This window comes from Dipteris shenzhenensis, chromosome 26 (genome assembly GCF_047967505.1).
Source record: "Dipteris shenzhenensis isolate YYH24624 ecotype China chromosome 26, Dip_SZ_1.0, whole genome shotgun sequence".
Lineage (NCBI taxonomy): Eukaryota > Viridiplantae > Streptophyta > Polypodiopsida > Gleicheniales > Dipteridaceae > Dipteris > Dipteris shenzhenensis.
Window position 1 is genome coordinate 26,226,033 of NC_141621.1, and position 15,889 is coordinate 26,241,921.

At 41.5% G+C, this 15,889-nt stretch overlaps 1 protein-coding gene across 5 annotated transcripts; it reads left to right on the top strand.

The window, feature by feature from the left end:
- Positions 1-577: 577 nt before the first annotated feature.
- LOC147884891 (ABC transporter B family member 11-like) lies at positions 578-7,349 on the top strand. Of its 5 annotated transcripts, XM_087397866.1 has the most exons (12): positions 578-706; positions 943-997; positions 1,092-1,267; positions 1,721-1,942; positions 2,073-2,311; positions 2,493-3,018; positions 3,114-3,387; positions 3,512-4,226; positions 4,436-4,664; positions 5,289-5,555; positions 6,167-6,430; positions 6,699-7,349. In XM_087397866.1, the coding sequence occupies exons 1-12, from the start codon at positions 578-580 to the stop codon at positions 7,347-7,349; spliced, it is 3,747 nt and encodes a 1,248-aa protein (XP_087253992.1). The 5 variants fall into 5 exon arrangements, with proteins under 5 accessions (XP_087253992.1, XP_087253996.1, XP_087253994.1 ...); XM_087397870.1 differs by lacking the exons at positions 578-706; positions 943-997 and having other exon boundaries at positions 1,150-1,267; positions 3,512-3,650; positions 3,711-4,226; XM_087397868.1 differs by lacking the exons at positions 578-706; positions 943-997 and having other exon boundaries at positions 1,150-1,267; positions 3,512-3,618; positions 3,652-4,226.
- The last annotated feature ends 8,540 nt before the right edge of the window (positions 7,350-15,889 follow it).

The window sequence follows — 15,889 nt, forward strand, 5'->3', positions numbered from 1 at the left end:
CTGCCAACACTCACGCTACGCTTGGATTTGCCAAACGCGCTCTTACAAAAAGTCAACTCCGCTTGGGACGGAGGTGTCGCTGTGACATCTTAAAACAGTCAACTCGCCTTGGGAGGAGTTTGGGTGCCAGCTTCCCAAATTTGAGTTTAAGTGCGAAGCCATTGAGCTCTCAAGCTCGCAAGCTATGGCCAAGACTGCTTCCGGGCTCCCCCTGCTTCTTCCTTGTTTCCTCATCCCAACGTTAACCATTTCCTGCACAGAAATCATAGCCATAGATCGCATGGCGCAATCAGATAAATCATAATAACGACTCCGACTGTGGCCGCCGCGCAGCCGCAGCAGCAGCAGCATCATCGGCAGGAGGTGCAACAGCCGAGCAATCACTGCAACATCATCGCGATCTGCCATAGATCGCATGGCACAATCTAATTACAACACCTGCGCTGACCATGAGGAGCAAGACGTAGCCGCACAGCAACAGTACAATGAGCATGAGCAGCGGCAGGCGCACCAAAGTCACCACTCCGTTGCTTTTCTCAAGCTCTTCTCCTTCGCTGACCCCCTCGATGTGCTCTTCATGCTCCTTGGCACCATCGGCAGCGTCGCCAACGGCATCATTAGGCCCTCCATCGCCCTCCTCTTGGGGCAGCTCATCGATGCTTTTGGGCAGAACGCGCGCGCAACCGTGTTGCCCGAAGTCTCCAAGGTTGCCGACTGTTCTTCTTCTCCTAAAGACGACATTGCTCTTTTCGATTTTTTATTCTGAATTTGCTACAGCTTTCCCTCACAAAATGCCTATGCTGTATTGTGCCATTCCTGTGCAATATAGGCATGTGGGTAGTCACAATTGCCATTGCATTTCATATTGACGAATTTTCAAGCTTTGGTTGCCAGTCATGCTTCATCAGCTTACGGACAGTTTGGTCACCCCATGTTGCGCAGGTCTCTCTGCGCTTCATTTACGTGGGAATCGGAGCTTTGGTTGCATCATTTTCACGTATTTTCTCTCAGCTTTGTTTTTTTTCTTGTCGACATTACTTGATTCTATGTTTTTTATATTTTTCATCTGATCACTGCTACGTATCCTACAGAGCTTGCTTTCTGGATGGCAACGGGAGAGCGGCAGGCAGCACGCATTCGAGGGCTTTATTTGAAAGCGATTCTAAGACAAGATGTGGCTTTTTTTGATAAGGAATCGTCTACCGGAGAGGTTCTAGGTAGAATGTCTGGGGATACGTTTCTTATTCAAGAAGCAATGGGAGAAAAGGTGAGTAGGACATTCAAACATATACTACTCACTCCTTAGAAGCCCGCTTAGATCAGCTAGATCTGGGCAACTAGTCGCACGGTAGTACTAATTAGATCGTTTGATAAGCAAGATCTAAAGCTGATCGTTCATATCGATCTCAGCTTCAATGCCCGCAAGTGATATTCACCTCTTTACGAGACGTAAGCTGGTACACTTGACTGTCGAAAGGCTATGCTTCTGCGTGCAAGCCTCATGTCAACGTTTTCGGGATGAAAGAATAAAATCAAGAAAGGGCGTTATCGTTTATTCTCCTAATCACGGACCAATATACCAAGATTAGCTCTTGAGTTTCCTGTGCCAGAAAATTCACTGTAGCATGTGGAATTGGTTCCTGCACAGATGATGAAATTGGAGTTGTTCTTTACTGCAGGATTTCCTTTTATGGTTATGTCTAACGTGGGCTCTTTGCAGGTGTCACAATTCTTACAGCTCTCTTCAACGTTTGTTGGGGGCTTTGTTGTGGCCTTTGTGAAAGGATGGAAACTCACGCTTCTGATGCTCGTAGCAGTTCCATTCATTGTGTTGGCTGGTGCAGCAATGACTCTTATCATATCTAAGGCTACAGCCAAAGGACAGGAATCATATGCTGAGGCAGGCAATATTGTAGAGCAAGCGATTGGTTCAATCAGGACTGTGAGTGTTACTCATCTCTTGTTTTTTCAAATGCGTTGAGATATCATCCAGTAGGAAAGAAAAGAGTCTCAGTTTGGGTTTCTGTTGTATGTGGAAGGCAAATTGTTGATGCCCATTTTTACATGGTCAGGTGGTGTCATTTACTGGAGAAAAGAAAGCCGTAGAAGCCTATAATAAAGAGCTCAACAATGCCTACAAGGCATCCATTTTTCAGGGCTTGGCATCTGGCCTAGGATTCGGCACATTTTTACTGATTATGTTTAGCTCATATGGTTTGTGCATCTGGTATGGATCGAAGCTAATTTTGAAGGAAGGGTACTCAGGAGGCTCAGTTATAAATGTAATGTTTGCAGTCCTTATTGGAGGCATGTAAGTGTTTTGTCTTCTGGCATGATGCACTTAGATGCATGGTAGCCCGTAAAGATAACCTGGCTATTAATAAGATTTTAATCTTTACTTTTATACTTCAGCTCCCAACCATGCAATATATTTTGTGTTTGTTCTCAGATCATGGTGTAGGCTTCATCTCATGCAAAACTCTATTGTGTAGGTCTTTAGGTCAAGCTTCACCAGCAATCAATGCTTTCGCAGCTGGCAAAGCAGCAGCTTACAAAATGTTTGAAGTCATCCATAGGGTGCCAGAAATAGATGTCTATGACATGAAAGGGGAAATCCTGGATCATATACGAGGCAACATAGAGTTGAAGGATGTCGACTTTTCCTACCCAGCACGTCCTGATGTCCAGATATTCTCCAAGCTTTCACTTCATATTCCTCAAGGGATAACTGCCGCTTTAGTGGGAGAGAGTGGAAGTGGTAAGTCAACAGTAGTGAGTTTGATTGAGAGATTCTATGATCCCCAATGCGGTGCCGTTCTGCTGGATGGAGTAGATATTAAACAGTTGCAGTTGAAGTGGCTCAGGCAACAAATAGGTCTTGTTAGTCAAGAACCTGTCCTTTTTGGAACGTCTATCAAGGAAAATATATGCTATGGAAAGGATGATGCAACACTAGAAGAGATTGACTCTGCAGCACAGCTGGCAAACGCCGCAAAGTTCATCACAAAGTTGCCTCAGGTACACAGCAGGTTCAGAAGATTGAACATTCTTGTCTACTGTAAACACAGTTGTTTATCTATTCGACCATGACATGTTATACCTCGTTATTTTAGGGCTACGACACACTTGTGGGAGAACGTGGTACCCAGTTGTCTGGAGGTCAAAAGCAGAGAGTTGCAATTGCAAGGGCAATACTTAAAAATCCTTGCATTTTGCTACTTGATGAGGCCACTAGTGCCTTAGATGGTGAATCTGAACGCATAGTTCAAGAAGCACTTGATCGAATGATGGTAGGCCGCACGACAGTCATAATTGCTCATCGACTTACAACAATAAGGAATGCTGATCAGATTTCTGTGGTACAGCATGGAGTTATTGTCGAAACAGGTAGTTTTTGAATTCCAAAGACATTATCACAGATTCTTGACCATTTGATGATCATTATTCTTTCGATTGCATTATAATACCGTCCAATCTTAACCATACTGAAGTTGTTTTAGGTGGTATCCAGGAAAGCATAATGAGCTTATACAGAGCCAAGTTGGAGCTTACGCTCAGCTTATACGCTTGCAAGAAATCCACCACAATGATGAAGGCAGAAATGTGGGTAATGATGATGTAGGCACAAGTATGGCCATAGATCTTCATGAGTCGGAAAGAAGAATTGGGTCTGGAATTAGGAGAAGTGGGAGCTGGAGATCTTCCAGGAGGTCATTAAGCAAGACTTTGAGTTTGGATGGAAGCAGCAGATCGGCCAGTATTAGGCCTGTTGAAATGGAATCTGGCAGGCCGCAAGCTTACAATCGACGGAAAGGATTGCTAAGTTGTTTTAAACAAGTTGTAGAAGATCCAGAGATAGGTGAAAAGGAGTCTGCTGCTGATGTTTCCATCTTTCGTCTTGCCTCGTTGAACAAACCTGAAGCACCTATATTTTTCCTAGGCTCATTAGCCGCTGTTATCAATGGACTTATATTCCCTATGTATGGACTATTGTTGTCTGGCGTAATCAAAACTTTCTTTGAGCCTCCTCACGAGCTGCGGAAACATGCCAGATTCTGGGCAGGTATATATGTACTGCTTGCGTCTGTTGCCTTCATTGTAATTCCTATACAAAACTTCTGCTTTGCTGTTGGAGGAAGCAGGCTTGTTCAACGTGTGAGACAGCTTACATTTGAGAAAGTTCTCCGGCAAGAAATCTCTTGGTTCGATGAGAGTGGAAACTCAAGGTTAGAACTGTCTTTTCCAATTCTTTTGAATTGATGCATTGAATTGCATAATCGTGAACCAAGGGAGTAGCATAAGTCCTTACTGTTTATGATGCATTGAATCGCATAATCGTGAACCAAGGGAGTAGCATAACTCCTTACTGTTTATCTGTGAACTAAATTTAAGATGGCAAAAGGCTCAAGCAGTGTATACAATTTAATGCTTGCAGCGGTGCAATCAGTGCTCGATTATCAGCGGATGCAGCGCAGCTCAAGAGCATAGTAGGGGATTCTTTGTCACTTTCTGTGCAAAATATTGCCACCATTGTTGCAGCTATTGTTATATCTTTTTCTGCCAATTGGGAATTGTCTCTTGTGGTATTGGCCACTGTTCCTCTTTTAGGCCTCCAAGGCATGGCATATGGCAAGTTCATGAAGGGTTTCAGTGCAGATGCAAAGGTAAAAAAGGTCATCGTCCCCTCAGCCCTAGTCTTACAACATATGTTTGATGCTTTAAATCTGTCAGTAGCCAGCTCTTGGAAAAGGAGATTTCGGTTTTCTATGAGTTACGTATATTTCCGTTTGCTTTATATAAATTATGGAAATCACGTCTTTTCGCGTACTCATAGCTATTTATTGATTCTTTCACCTCATCTTATTGTAAGTAAATCTATTGCTTGAATAGTTTAGAATGGTTTTGACATTTAAAGAATGTGAATCAGCCTCTTCTAATTCTTTCCCTTAGTATGAAAGCTTGAACCTGATATGTGCTTGCATCGTGACGATCAGATAGCCACAAGCACATGCACGCTTCCCAAAAAAAATCAATAAAACCTTCCACTCATGCAAACATACGTATCAACGTTTTTTCTACATGCTATACGTAAAGCATGGAACCTTAGATACATCGCCATTTCTTTATGCTTTCTTTCGCCTCTGATGTTAATTAAGTAGACTCTAAATTGTTTCCCTAGGCTTAACAATTACTTAATCAGAAAATTTCTCATTAATGCATACTGAATTGCAATTCGAAATGTTGTAACACTTCTGCATGAGAGCCATTAAAACCTTTATCCTATACAGGTGATGTACGAAGAAGCAAGTCAGGTCGCTTCTGATGCAGTCGGAAGCATCCGTACAGTTGCATCCTTTTGTGCAGAAGAAAGAGTTCTCAGGTTCTATCATGAAAAGTGCGAGTATCCATTGCAGAAAGGGGTTCGTCAGGGGATTTTAAGTGGATTTACTTTTGGAGTCTCAAATTTTGTGATGTTTGCAGCCTATGCTTTCTGTTTTTGGTTTGGGGCAAGGTTGGTTAAGGACGAGAAGACAAGTTTCAAGGATGTGTTCAGGGTAAGCAACTAAGCATTGTTTTGGCCTCAGATTTTGGGCCACGCGTAGAATTAGTCTTCTGCACCTTTGGACCCAAATTTGATTGTTCCACGTCCATTTTTTATGGGCAAAAGCTTGAGTAAATGCTTCTCGAAGCCTCAAGTAGTTTCAGATAGTTTTCATAGGATTTTCATAGAGTTTATTTGCCTGAATTAGCGTATCCGTTCATGGGAATCTTCATCTGAAATATCAATTCGAGCAATAATTTGCATACTTTACGTCTTCATGTATGGTTAAAGACGTACAGGCTGCAGATATCTGCGTCTGCCTTCAATCCATACGAAACTATTAGCCTTCACATCTTCGTCCGTGTTACACCATGTATCTTGCAATCACAATTACAGTCGCCACCTCACTTATGAAAGTGATGGTTTGACTATATGTGTATACGTGTGTTGGTAAATTTTGAAAACGTCGGGAGAAAGAGAGAGAGTGAGAGAGAGAGAGAGAGAGAGAGAGAGAGAGAGAGAGAACGCAGCGTTATAGCAGATCTGCGCTTCGTTTTTCTAGTCAGACTACCTAGACGGGCTAATTGGCTGTGACGACCTCTCATAACACTTTACAAATTGCAGGTCTTCTTTGCAATAACAATGAGCGCCCTCAGTGCCTCACGCTCAACCGGAGTTCTTCCTGATATCCCAACTACCAAAGCTGCAGCAAATTCCATATTCGCATTGCTCGACCGCCAGTCGAAAGTAGATTCCTCAAATCATTCTGGGATAATTCCGGAAATGGTGATAGGGAACATTGAATTTAATCGTGTCAGTTTCACATATCCAAGTCGACCGGGCGTTCAGATACTAAAAGATTTATGCCTATATGTACAAGCAGGAAAGGTAAATTCTTTTTCAGCTTCGAAAGCCTTAACAAACGCTCTGTCCTATGTTTTAGAAATACCTTGGTGAAAGATCATCAGAATTAACGATAGCTTCATGAGAGAAAGCATAACCTCGAGTCCATCTTTGACGACTTGTCTAGCAACTCAGTGACTTTCATGAGCTGAAACATGTTAATAGTTTAGAACACTGTTGGAACTTGCGATTTAAGAATTCTGAGCGCGTGTCAACGTATCAACGTTCTCTCACATGGTTATTGGTTGTGTAGACTGTGGCTCTTGTAGGGGAGAGTGGCTGTGGAAAGTCTACACTCATATCACTACTAGAGAGATTTTATGATCCAGATACGGGACACATACTTCTCGATGGAACCGATATCAAGTCGCTGCAGTTGAAGTGGTTGAGGCAACAGATTGGCATGGTAAGCCAAGAGCCAGTACTATTCAATAGTAGTGTTCGAGACAACATTACTTACGGAATCGATATTGGTGCGATTACTGAAGAGGAGGTGGTAGCAGCAGCCGAATCTGCAAATGCGCATAAATTCATAATGGAATTGCCAGAAGGATACAGAACGTGCGTGGGAGAAAGAGGGGTACAGATCTCGGGAGGGCAGAAGCAGAGGGTGGCGATAGCGAGGGCAATAATAAGGGATCCAAAGATTTTGTTGTTGGACGAGGCAACAAGTGCGTTGGATGCAGAATCGGAGCACGTAGTGCAGGAAGCGTTGGAGGTGGTGATGAGGGGAAGGACAGCGATTGTGATTGCCCATCGGCTATCGACTGTGAGGAATGCGGATTTGATTGGTGTCGTGAAGGGTGGCATGATCGTGGAACAAGGTGGCCATGAAGAGTTGATGGGTTTAACTAATTCTTTCTATGCATCGCTTGTAAACCTCCACTCGTCCAATCCTTCTTGATTCTTGATGCTCTCCATCAGGTTTTGACATGGAAACGAGAGCCTCCGCGGTTTAGAAATTAGCATCCACCTCATTAACATTTTCAACCGCCCCCTCACATTTGAAGGCCTTCCCTAGCCACGCCTTCCCTTGCCTTCTTATCTGTCAGTGGCCTTCAAAAGTGAGTAAATAGGGGTAAATACATATATTTATATGCAAATTTTTGAAACCTTGTTCAATTGTTGGCCTTCATTTGCAACCTGAATTTTATCATTGATCTTCCCTAAAGGGCTTTAAAGCCCATTGAAGGCTTTAAATTTCAGGGCACTGTTAATGCCGCGTGGTTCGATCCTTTGCTTGCCCACCTGATTCTCGGGAGTACCCTTGCTGCCTGTCAACCTAGGCCCTAGGCCATGGTCAATTTTGCCCCTCGTAGCTCGCCATGTGTGCTATGTGGGAGTGTGAGTGAACTATGATGGGATGGACAGGAAACAAGTCACTCAGAATTTATGACTTTTTAGGTATGTCGCCAGTCAATTTCCAATAGGAATTTCAAATTTCTCGGTTTGCAAAAACCAGCTCGCTAAGCTTCCCCCCCCCAACACTACCCTATACTTTTTCCCCTCGAACACTACCCTATACTGCCTCTATTGACTAGATTTGATAGGTTTTGCGAATGGTGACATGATCCTAGAACAAGGGTGACATGTGGGTATACACACATACTTCATCGACATCCACTTGTCCAATTCTTCTTAACCCTCTACATGTATTTATGTTTCTTTTTTTTCTTTTTCTTTTTTTTGTGCATGCAAAATCCATGTGTTTCTCCTTGTTTTTTTAGGACATGGGAAATTAAATGAGTGCTCACCTGGAAACTATTGCATAATCAAAGCATTGTATCTAGGAATCATTGCTATGTCCATGGGTAAATAATTTGCGGATAGACCATGGCCATGATTAGTATAATGTGCAATCTCATAGTTTCGATGCCTTTTTATTGTGATATTAGAAGTATCGTCGGTTGGGGTCATACAGGTAACAGTTTTACATGATTGCATCAATTCAAAGGGAACTATATTTGAATGTGGAATCATGGCTAACTTCATTCTAGAAAGTTTACTTTAAATGTCAATCTTCTGACCTTGCAACTAGATTATTTGGGTACCAGATAAGACCTTAAAAGGGACACTCTTAGAGACGTTCTGCCCAAAAAAAAAAAAGCGGGACACGCTTATAGACGGGCTGCTATCAGAGCAAGGGGAATGGATAAGCTGAAGATGGAGATGGAAATACTTGAATAAAGAGCAAGGATGAATGACATTAATACTCAGCAACAACTACTGGATAAAAGAAAGGAAATAGGATACAAGACGAGCAGATTAAGATCCATAATGCCAAGATTTATTTCAGGGAATGGTGGGCAAGAAAGGTAGATAGATAAAGTAAGGAAAATTTCATGAGGATCAAGAAAAAGAGACACTAAGATGAAATTCCTCTACTACATAAGAAAAATATCAACGACACGTATGCCCCTCCATAGGGCCTCCAGCTCCTCGATCAAGGGTGCCATATACACGTCCATATTTTTTGCCTTGTACTTCCCAGCACAAGTAGGGCAAGCATGAGGTGTCCCTTCTTTATTATTGTTAGCTGCCATGGCGGAATACTGTAGTTCACCAAGACTATGGGCCATGTCGACCAAGATGTGAAGCGTAACCCGAAAGGGTTCACGCCATCTAGGCTAAGACACTTAAGTCTGACCATCCATACTTTGCTTTCAAATTCAAGATAGAGAGCAAGCTTGTAAATATCCATGAATCATTCAAATATGATTGGTTTACCAATGATGCACTAGCATGTCAACATACATCCTCTTCTAGTGGGGCTTCTCCATAGATCTACAAGTGGTGCATGACAATACGGCGTTGATGACGAACCCCTCGCATGCAATTCGTGCAAGGACAAGGCAATCTCTCACGAATCCACTCCAAACTCCCAAGAATTGACCCCCTATCCTATGAGCTATCACTACTCCTCCTCTCCATCTACACACATCCACAACCATCCCCCCCTCGATATGGGCGTCGGTATATACCCACGCCCATACCGACACTTTGCTTTATATACCCACACTAATACCAACGATTTCTAGGAACTAAAACCACACATTGTTCGCCCCGCGATGCCGTTTCTTTTTTCTCTCTTTCTAGTCTCTCGCTTTTGCTTTTAGCTCGCGATCGCCTGCAACCCTTGCCTCCTCACTCTTGCCTCTTCCCTCCCCCTCCCACCTCTCCATCCTCTCCTACATTGTCGCTCTGCAACAACAAGACTTGTTGCAGCTCCCTCTCCATCTCAAGGTAAGAATTCCTCTTTTCCCATAATATTTCAAGTTTTTTTGGTTTATTTGTCTTTCTTCCTACCTCTCCTCTTGTTTCCCTTCCTCTACTTTCCCTTCCCTTCCTTTCTCTAAAGTTTCTCTTCTCCTTTCCTTTCCTTTTCTTTCTCTAAAAGAAGAAACAATACATAAAAAACAATCATGAAAGAGAAGAGTATGAAAGCTCTACCTATTGTTTTCGTGCTTTCTCCTTGTTTGTAGGCTTCTCTTTGTCTCCTCAATCCAATCCCTTTGGAATGTTGCTTCTCCAAACTCCTCCTTTCACTACTTAGTTTTCTCAAAATAGGTATGTTTCCTCTCTTTTATAGGGCCAGTACACGAAACACCTCTTTTGAGCGGGATTATTCAGATCCAGGACACGTCATTTCCAGGTAAGAACGTGCTTCATCTCTTTTTCTATTTTTTCTTTCATCGTTGCATTGGCCTAAGGCGCTAGCTATAGTGATGGGCTTAGAAACTAATTATCCTCTCTTCTCCCCTTTTCTCTTGTCTTCTCCCCACTCATATTTTTTTCTCTCTTTTATTCTCTTTTCCCCTATCTTTTCTTCTCTCTTTTCCTCTCTTCCCTTCTCTCTTTTCCTTCTCTTTTCCCCTCTTTTCCTCCTCTCTTTCATTCTCTCTTCTTCTGTCTTTTCCTCTCTCTTCTCCTCCCTTTTCCTCTCTTTCCTTCTCTCTTTTCCTTTTTAATCCTTCTCTCTTTCATTCTTTCTTTCCTTCTCTCTTTTCCCTCTTTTCCTTCTCTCTTTCATCCTCTCTTCCCTTCTTTCTTTCATCCTCTCTTTCATTCTCTCTTTCCACCTCTCTTTTCCCCTCTCTTTTCCTCTCCTTCTTCCTCTCTTTTCCTCTCTTTCCTTCTCTCTTTTCCTCCTCTTTTCCCCTATTTTTCTCCTCTCTTTCATTCTCTCTCTTCCTCTCTTTTCCTTTCTTTCCTTCTCTCTTTTCCCTCTTTCCTTCTCTCTTTCCTTCTCTCTTTTCCCTCTTTCCTTCTCTTTTCCCTCTTTTATCCTCTCTTTTCCTTCTCTCTTTCATCCTCTCTTTTCCTCTCTTTCCACCTCTCTTTTCCCCTCTTTTCCTCTCTTTCTTCCTCTCTTTTCCTCTCTTTTCTTCTCTCTTTTCCTCTCTCCTTCTCTATTTTCCTTCTCTTTTCCCCTTTTTTCCTCCTCTCTTTCATTCTCTCTTTTCCTCTCTTTTCTCGTCTCTTTCCTTTCCTCTTTTCCCCCCTCTTTCCCTTCTCTCTTTCCTTTTCTCTTTCCTTCTCTCTTTTCCCTCTTTTCTCCTCTCTTTTCCTTCTCTCTTTCTCATTCTCTCTTTTTCTCTCTTTCAACCTCTCTTTTCCCCTCTCTTTCTTCCTCTCTTTCCTTCTCTCTTTTCCTCTCTTTCCTTCTCTCTTTTCCCCTCTTTTCCTCCTCTCTTTCATTCTTTATTTTCCTCTCTTTTCCTCTTTCCTTCTCTCTTGTCCCTATTTCCTTCTCTCTTTCTGTCTCTCTTTTCCCTCTTTCCTTCTCTCTTTTCCCTCTTTTCTCCTCTCTTTTCCTTCTCTCTTTCATTCTCTGTTTCATTTTCTCTCTTTCCTTCTCTCTTTTCCTTCCCTTTTCCCCTCTTTTCCTCCTCTCTTTCATTGAACTTTCTTTTCCTCTCTTCTCTCCTCTCTTTTCCCCTCTCTTTCCTTCTCTCTTTTTCCCTCTTTTCTCCTCTCTTCTCCTCTCTTTCCTTATCTCTTCTCCTCTCTTTCCTTTCGCTTGCTCTCTTTTTTGTAAATGCCAAACTTTATCCCCTATCTTTCCTCTGTTTTAAAAAACATACACCATATGGAACAACAAAGAGAGGGATACAACATAATCTCATCATATATCATAACACCAAAAACTGTAGCTAACATTCTCCAAATCGAAGTACTTTATAAACTATAAATACATTCTTCATCGTTTCTTTGATGAAGTCCTACCCTCCCCTTTGTCATGTATCTTCTTCTTCTTCTTCTCCTCCACTTATTTTTTCTTTTGCTCCTTACCTAAGGAGCTTCCTTAGGCATATGGCCTTCCTCGTGGATCAACTCCTGTATCTCCTCAATAGAATCCTCCAGGATTTCTTGATCAATTTGTACATGTTGCCGTTAGGTAGCTCCTTGCCCTCGGTGTGTGCATTTGGACACAAGTGCACACCAGGGAGCAATGGTATAATTACCTCCCTATCCATTATATTGTACCATTGACTGTACAGCTCCTCCAAGTATGCTACCATAGCTTTTTCACTAAAAGCCATAGGGAGTAGGAGAGAGAGAGAGAACAAAGAGAAGGGAGTGACTAGAAGTGAGCGACGAGACAATGACTAGAAGTAGCAGAGTGGAAGGAGTGGTGTGAGAAGGGATATAGCAAGGGAGTGGTGTGAGACAAAGAAGAGAGGGGAGACTTTAAAGATTGAGGGAGGATGAAGCAGAGAAGGCAAAGACAAAGATTGGTGCACATTGTGGAATAGAAGTAGCAGAGTGGAAGGAGTGGTGTGAGAAGGGATATAGCAAGGGAGTGGTGTGAGACAAAGAAGAGAGGGGAGACTTTAAAGATTGAGGGAGGATGAAGCAGAGAAGGCAAAGACAAAGATTGGTGCACATTGTGGAATAAAGCAGAGGATAAAGTGGATAGGGTGATAGGGGATGTGGTTGGCACAGATTGTGGAATAATAGAGAGTGGATACAATAAAGTTTCCTAGAATTATCTTTTTGTAATATATTATCTTTTGCGATATATATATTTTGTTGAATAGAAGTGAGACAAATTTTGTTTACACTTTTTTTCTTTTAAGTAAATTGTAAGTATTGTCTTTCCGCTTCTTACCTGCTCTTGTGTTTATTTTTGTTTTTGTGTTTGTGTCTGTATTTGTCCAATCCCCTAAATTAGACATGGTATCATGCCACACATCCGAAAAGTAAGGAGTCCCTCGTAGGAGGATATGTCATGATCTGTACTCTCCAAAGGACCTTGACTCCACTCAGCCGACTCCTCGACGGCCTACCCTTGAGACTACCGCTGCGACTACCCCAGGTGGACTCCCCATGGACCGACTCCTCTCGGGCCTAGCACTATGGATACCCCTTCGGGAACTCCTTTGCTAGTAGCCCATGGCTTCGTCAAGGAGTCTCGACAAGTTTGTCGCATCCATGAGTGATGCAGAGGTAGCAATATTCTACTCTCTGCTATCCCAGAGGACCTCAGATATTCCCTCTCCTACACCCCTTGGGAGTAGATCAGGGCCATTGACTGCTTTTCCTACTCAACAGCCATCCCCTGTAGCCCCTTTGACCAAGGGGTCATCACCTGGGCGCGGTACCCATTGTAGGTCCAAGAAGAGTAGTAAGGGTTGAGGCTGTTGTGGTGGCTCGAGGGATGTAGATGAGTCTACACACTCACATCCCTACAGGTCTCCACTTCATCATGAGACGCAGTACTAGTCAAGTCCCTTGCCCTCTCCAGTCACAAGTAGCGGCACCCTAGAGCCCACTCCCTCTACTTCTCCTCGCTCCTTAAGCGCTCGCACCATCCCTCGCTCTAGCTCTATGACTCCATCCACCGTGAATCCTGAGGACTTTGTTTTGTGCAAGGACCTTTTCTACAGAGTGAGCAATGTTGGGGAGGTTATACAGGATGAGGACGGGAAGGCAGTCACCAGATACATGAGAAGGTTGGTGAGCACCCATTTCCCAAAAGATATCCACAAATCTTGGAATCGACAGGACAATAGGGCGAAGGAAGCTTGCATAGAAGCCCTTAGGAGACAATTTCCAAATCCTCCGAAGTTTGATTTTTAGAAAAATGCCATGCTTGCTTCCATACTCACAATTCGCTTTGCAATCATAGTGGAAAAAATCAAGGAAAAAAAAATCATATCTTGCTTTTTTTAAACTTGATAATAAATCAAATAAATAAGAATAATTAAAATATAGGGAAAAAATCACTACTTAATTTAAGATGTATAAGAAATAATTAACAATTACATGCACAATATACCATTTTTTTCGATTTTATTTCTCTCCTTTTAGTTTTTCTTTTTTTCCTCTTTTTTTCTTTTCTTTCTCCTTCTTTTTTTCTCCACTTTTTCTTTTATTTTCCCTCTTTTTTTTCTTTGGGCCTTTTCTTTCTTCTCCTTTTTTTCCACTGCAAATAGTCTCTTCGAATGTAAACTTCAATGTAAAGAACAATGACACTCGCAATATGTATATGCACAAATTAAAAACCTTTAAATACAAAAGTAACATGAAAGACTAGTTCACATTTCAAAGAATAGCAATAGCTATGATTGTAATTTTACCTATGTTTAGAAGAGCATTTACACTCGATCAATTTTTAAACAAAGAGATTTTGACACTCGAGGTGAGGAGCACTACCCATGACCTTTCTAATGATTGAATTCTATCTTTAAAATAGTCAAATTTCGACAGGTGCAATCATTGAACTTCATCTTTACAAGGATTGAAGTATAAACAACACGTGTTTTGCAAGATGTGGTTTGGTTATTGTACTATTTATCCCTTGTCTCACAAAACTGCCGCTTGTTTGACACTGCAATAACTCTTAATTGACCACCACTCTCCCCCATCTTTATCATGGAAATTCATCATTTGCTCTATCTCCTTCTACTTCCTCCTTGGCAAGCATCTTTTAAAAAAGTTGTATATTCACAATACTCATTTCCCGTATTCTTATTTTTGGTTCTACCAAATATTGCTTCATGTGCTTCTTGGTTTTCATTGTCTTTAACATCCAAGACACTATGACTGCTTGTGTGGGTTGCTCTAAGGGAGGTTCATTGTTTGAGGCCCACTCTTTTTTCATACAATGTATTGTCATCCATAGTCTTCATCCTACCTTTTGGTTCATACTGTACCATTGTAAATGTCATAGCTCTCCCATGGCCATCCCTTCACGTCCACTACTTTGGTTACCCAAAACTTTACATTCTCACATTCATCATTCGAAGGTTGAATTGCAATAAAATAATTGACTTCTATATCTACTTCTGGCATAAGCCTCAGGGGTTGCACTATTAAGAAATCCTAGGTATCAAGTGAGTTCAAAGGGTATTTAAAAAACCCCTCAACGAAAATTTTCCCCCCAATAAAATCACCCTTCTTTCCTTATAAACTAATGGAATTTTTTCTAAAGTTGAATTAAAAACCCCTCGTGTTATTGTAATCCTGTTAAATTTTTCTCAAAAGTGGGAATAAAATACCCCTCCTTTTGAATGCACGTGGTACATTAAAATTTTTGGAGGTGAACCCCCCAAGGCATAAGCTCTCTTTTCTTTGTCTAGTCCATAAAATAGGCATGCTAGTAGCAATTTGAACTCATTTCCAAATTCTACAATTGCATCCAAGGCATTCCCAACATATAGCCAAAATGAAGTGCATTCTTTATCAACATTTTCTTTTTGTATTTTTCCAAGATATTCTATCAATTCTTGTGTTTTTTCAATTACAACTATATTTTTCACCTACCAAGAAGGATATTTTACCATCATTTCCTTTTTCCATTCAACAAATGGTTGCAAGCCATCTATTTCCAACTTTGATTTATCGGTAGATTCTTGTATAGGAGCCCATTTTGGATGCATTTCTTTGCTCGAAGTTGAAGTTAAGAGACTCTAAGGATCTTCAGGTTTCCATTTTGTGCCAAATAGAATAGAATTACCATTGCATTATTTGTTTTTCATCCCTTTAAAAAAGGGCAAAAGTAATGTGGACTGCTATGACCTTTGAGAGAATCACCACCCTTTTGTAGGAAATCGTACATTCCTTTGAGCTTAGAGATCAAAACACAAGAACATTGCCTCGGTTTTTGTTCAGTCCACCTAAGGTACAAGGAAAACACTTGTTAAAGACACATTTATGTGAGATAGTGCATGGATTTAAGATTTTTGCAAGCATATGGATTGATTACTTACATCCACATGGTAGTAAGAAAGTTATAACAATATGATGCAGGCAAATAGGACAAAGGTTACTTAACAATGATTTGGAGGATAGTTGTAGATCTAAGATAATTGCTAGTGAGATAACAAGAATGTCTTAATGTTCTCATTTTTCTCAATGCTAATTTCTCATAGAGTCTTCACTGACATTGAAATTGGATTCTTGTATGTTGGACATACACATAAGGATATCGATCAGGTT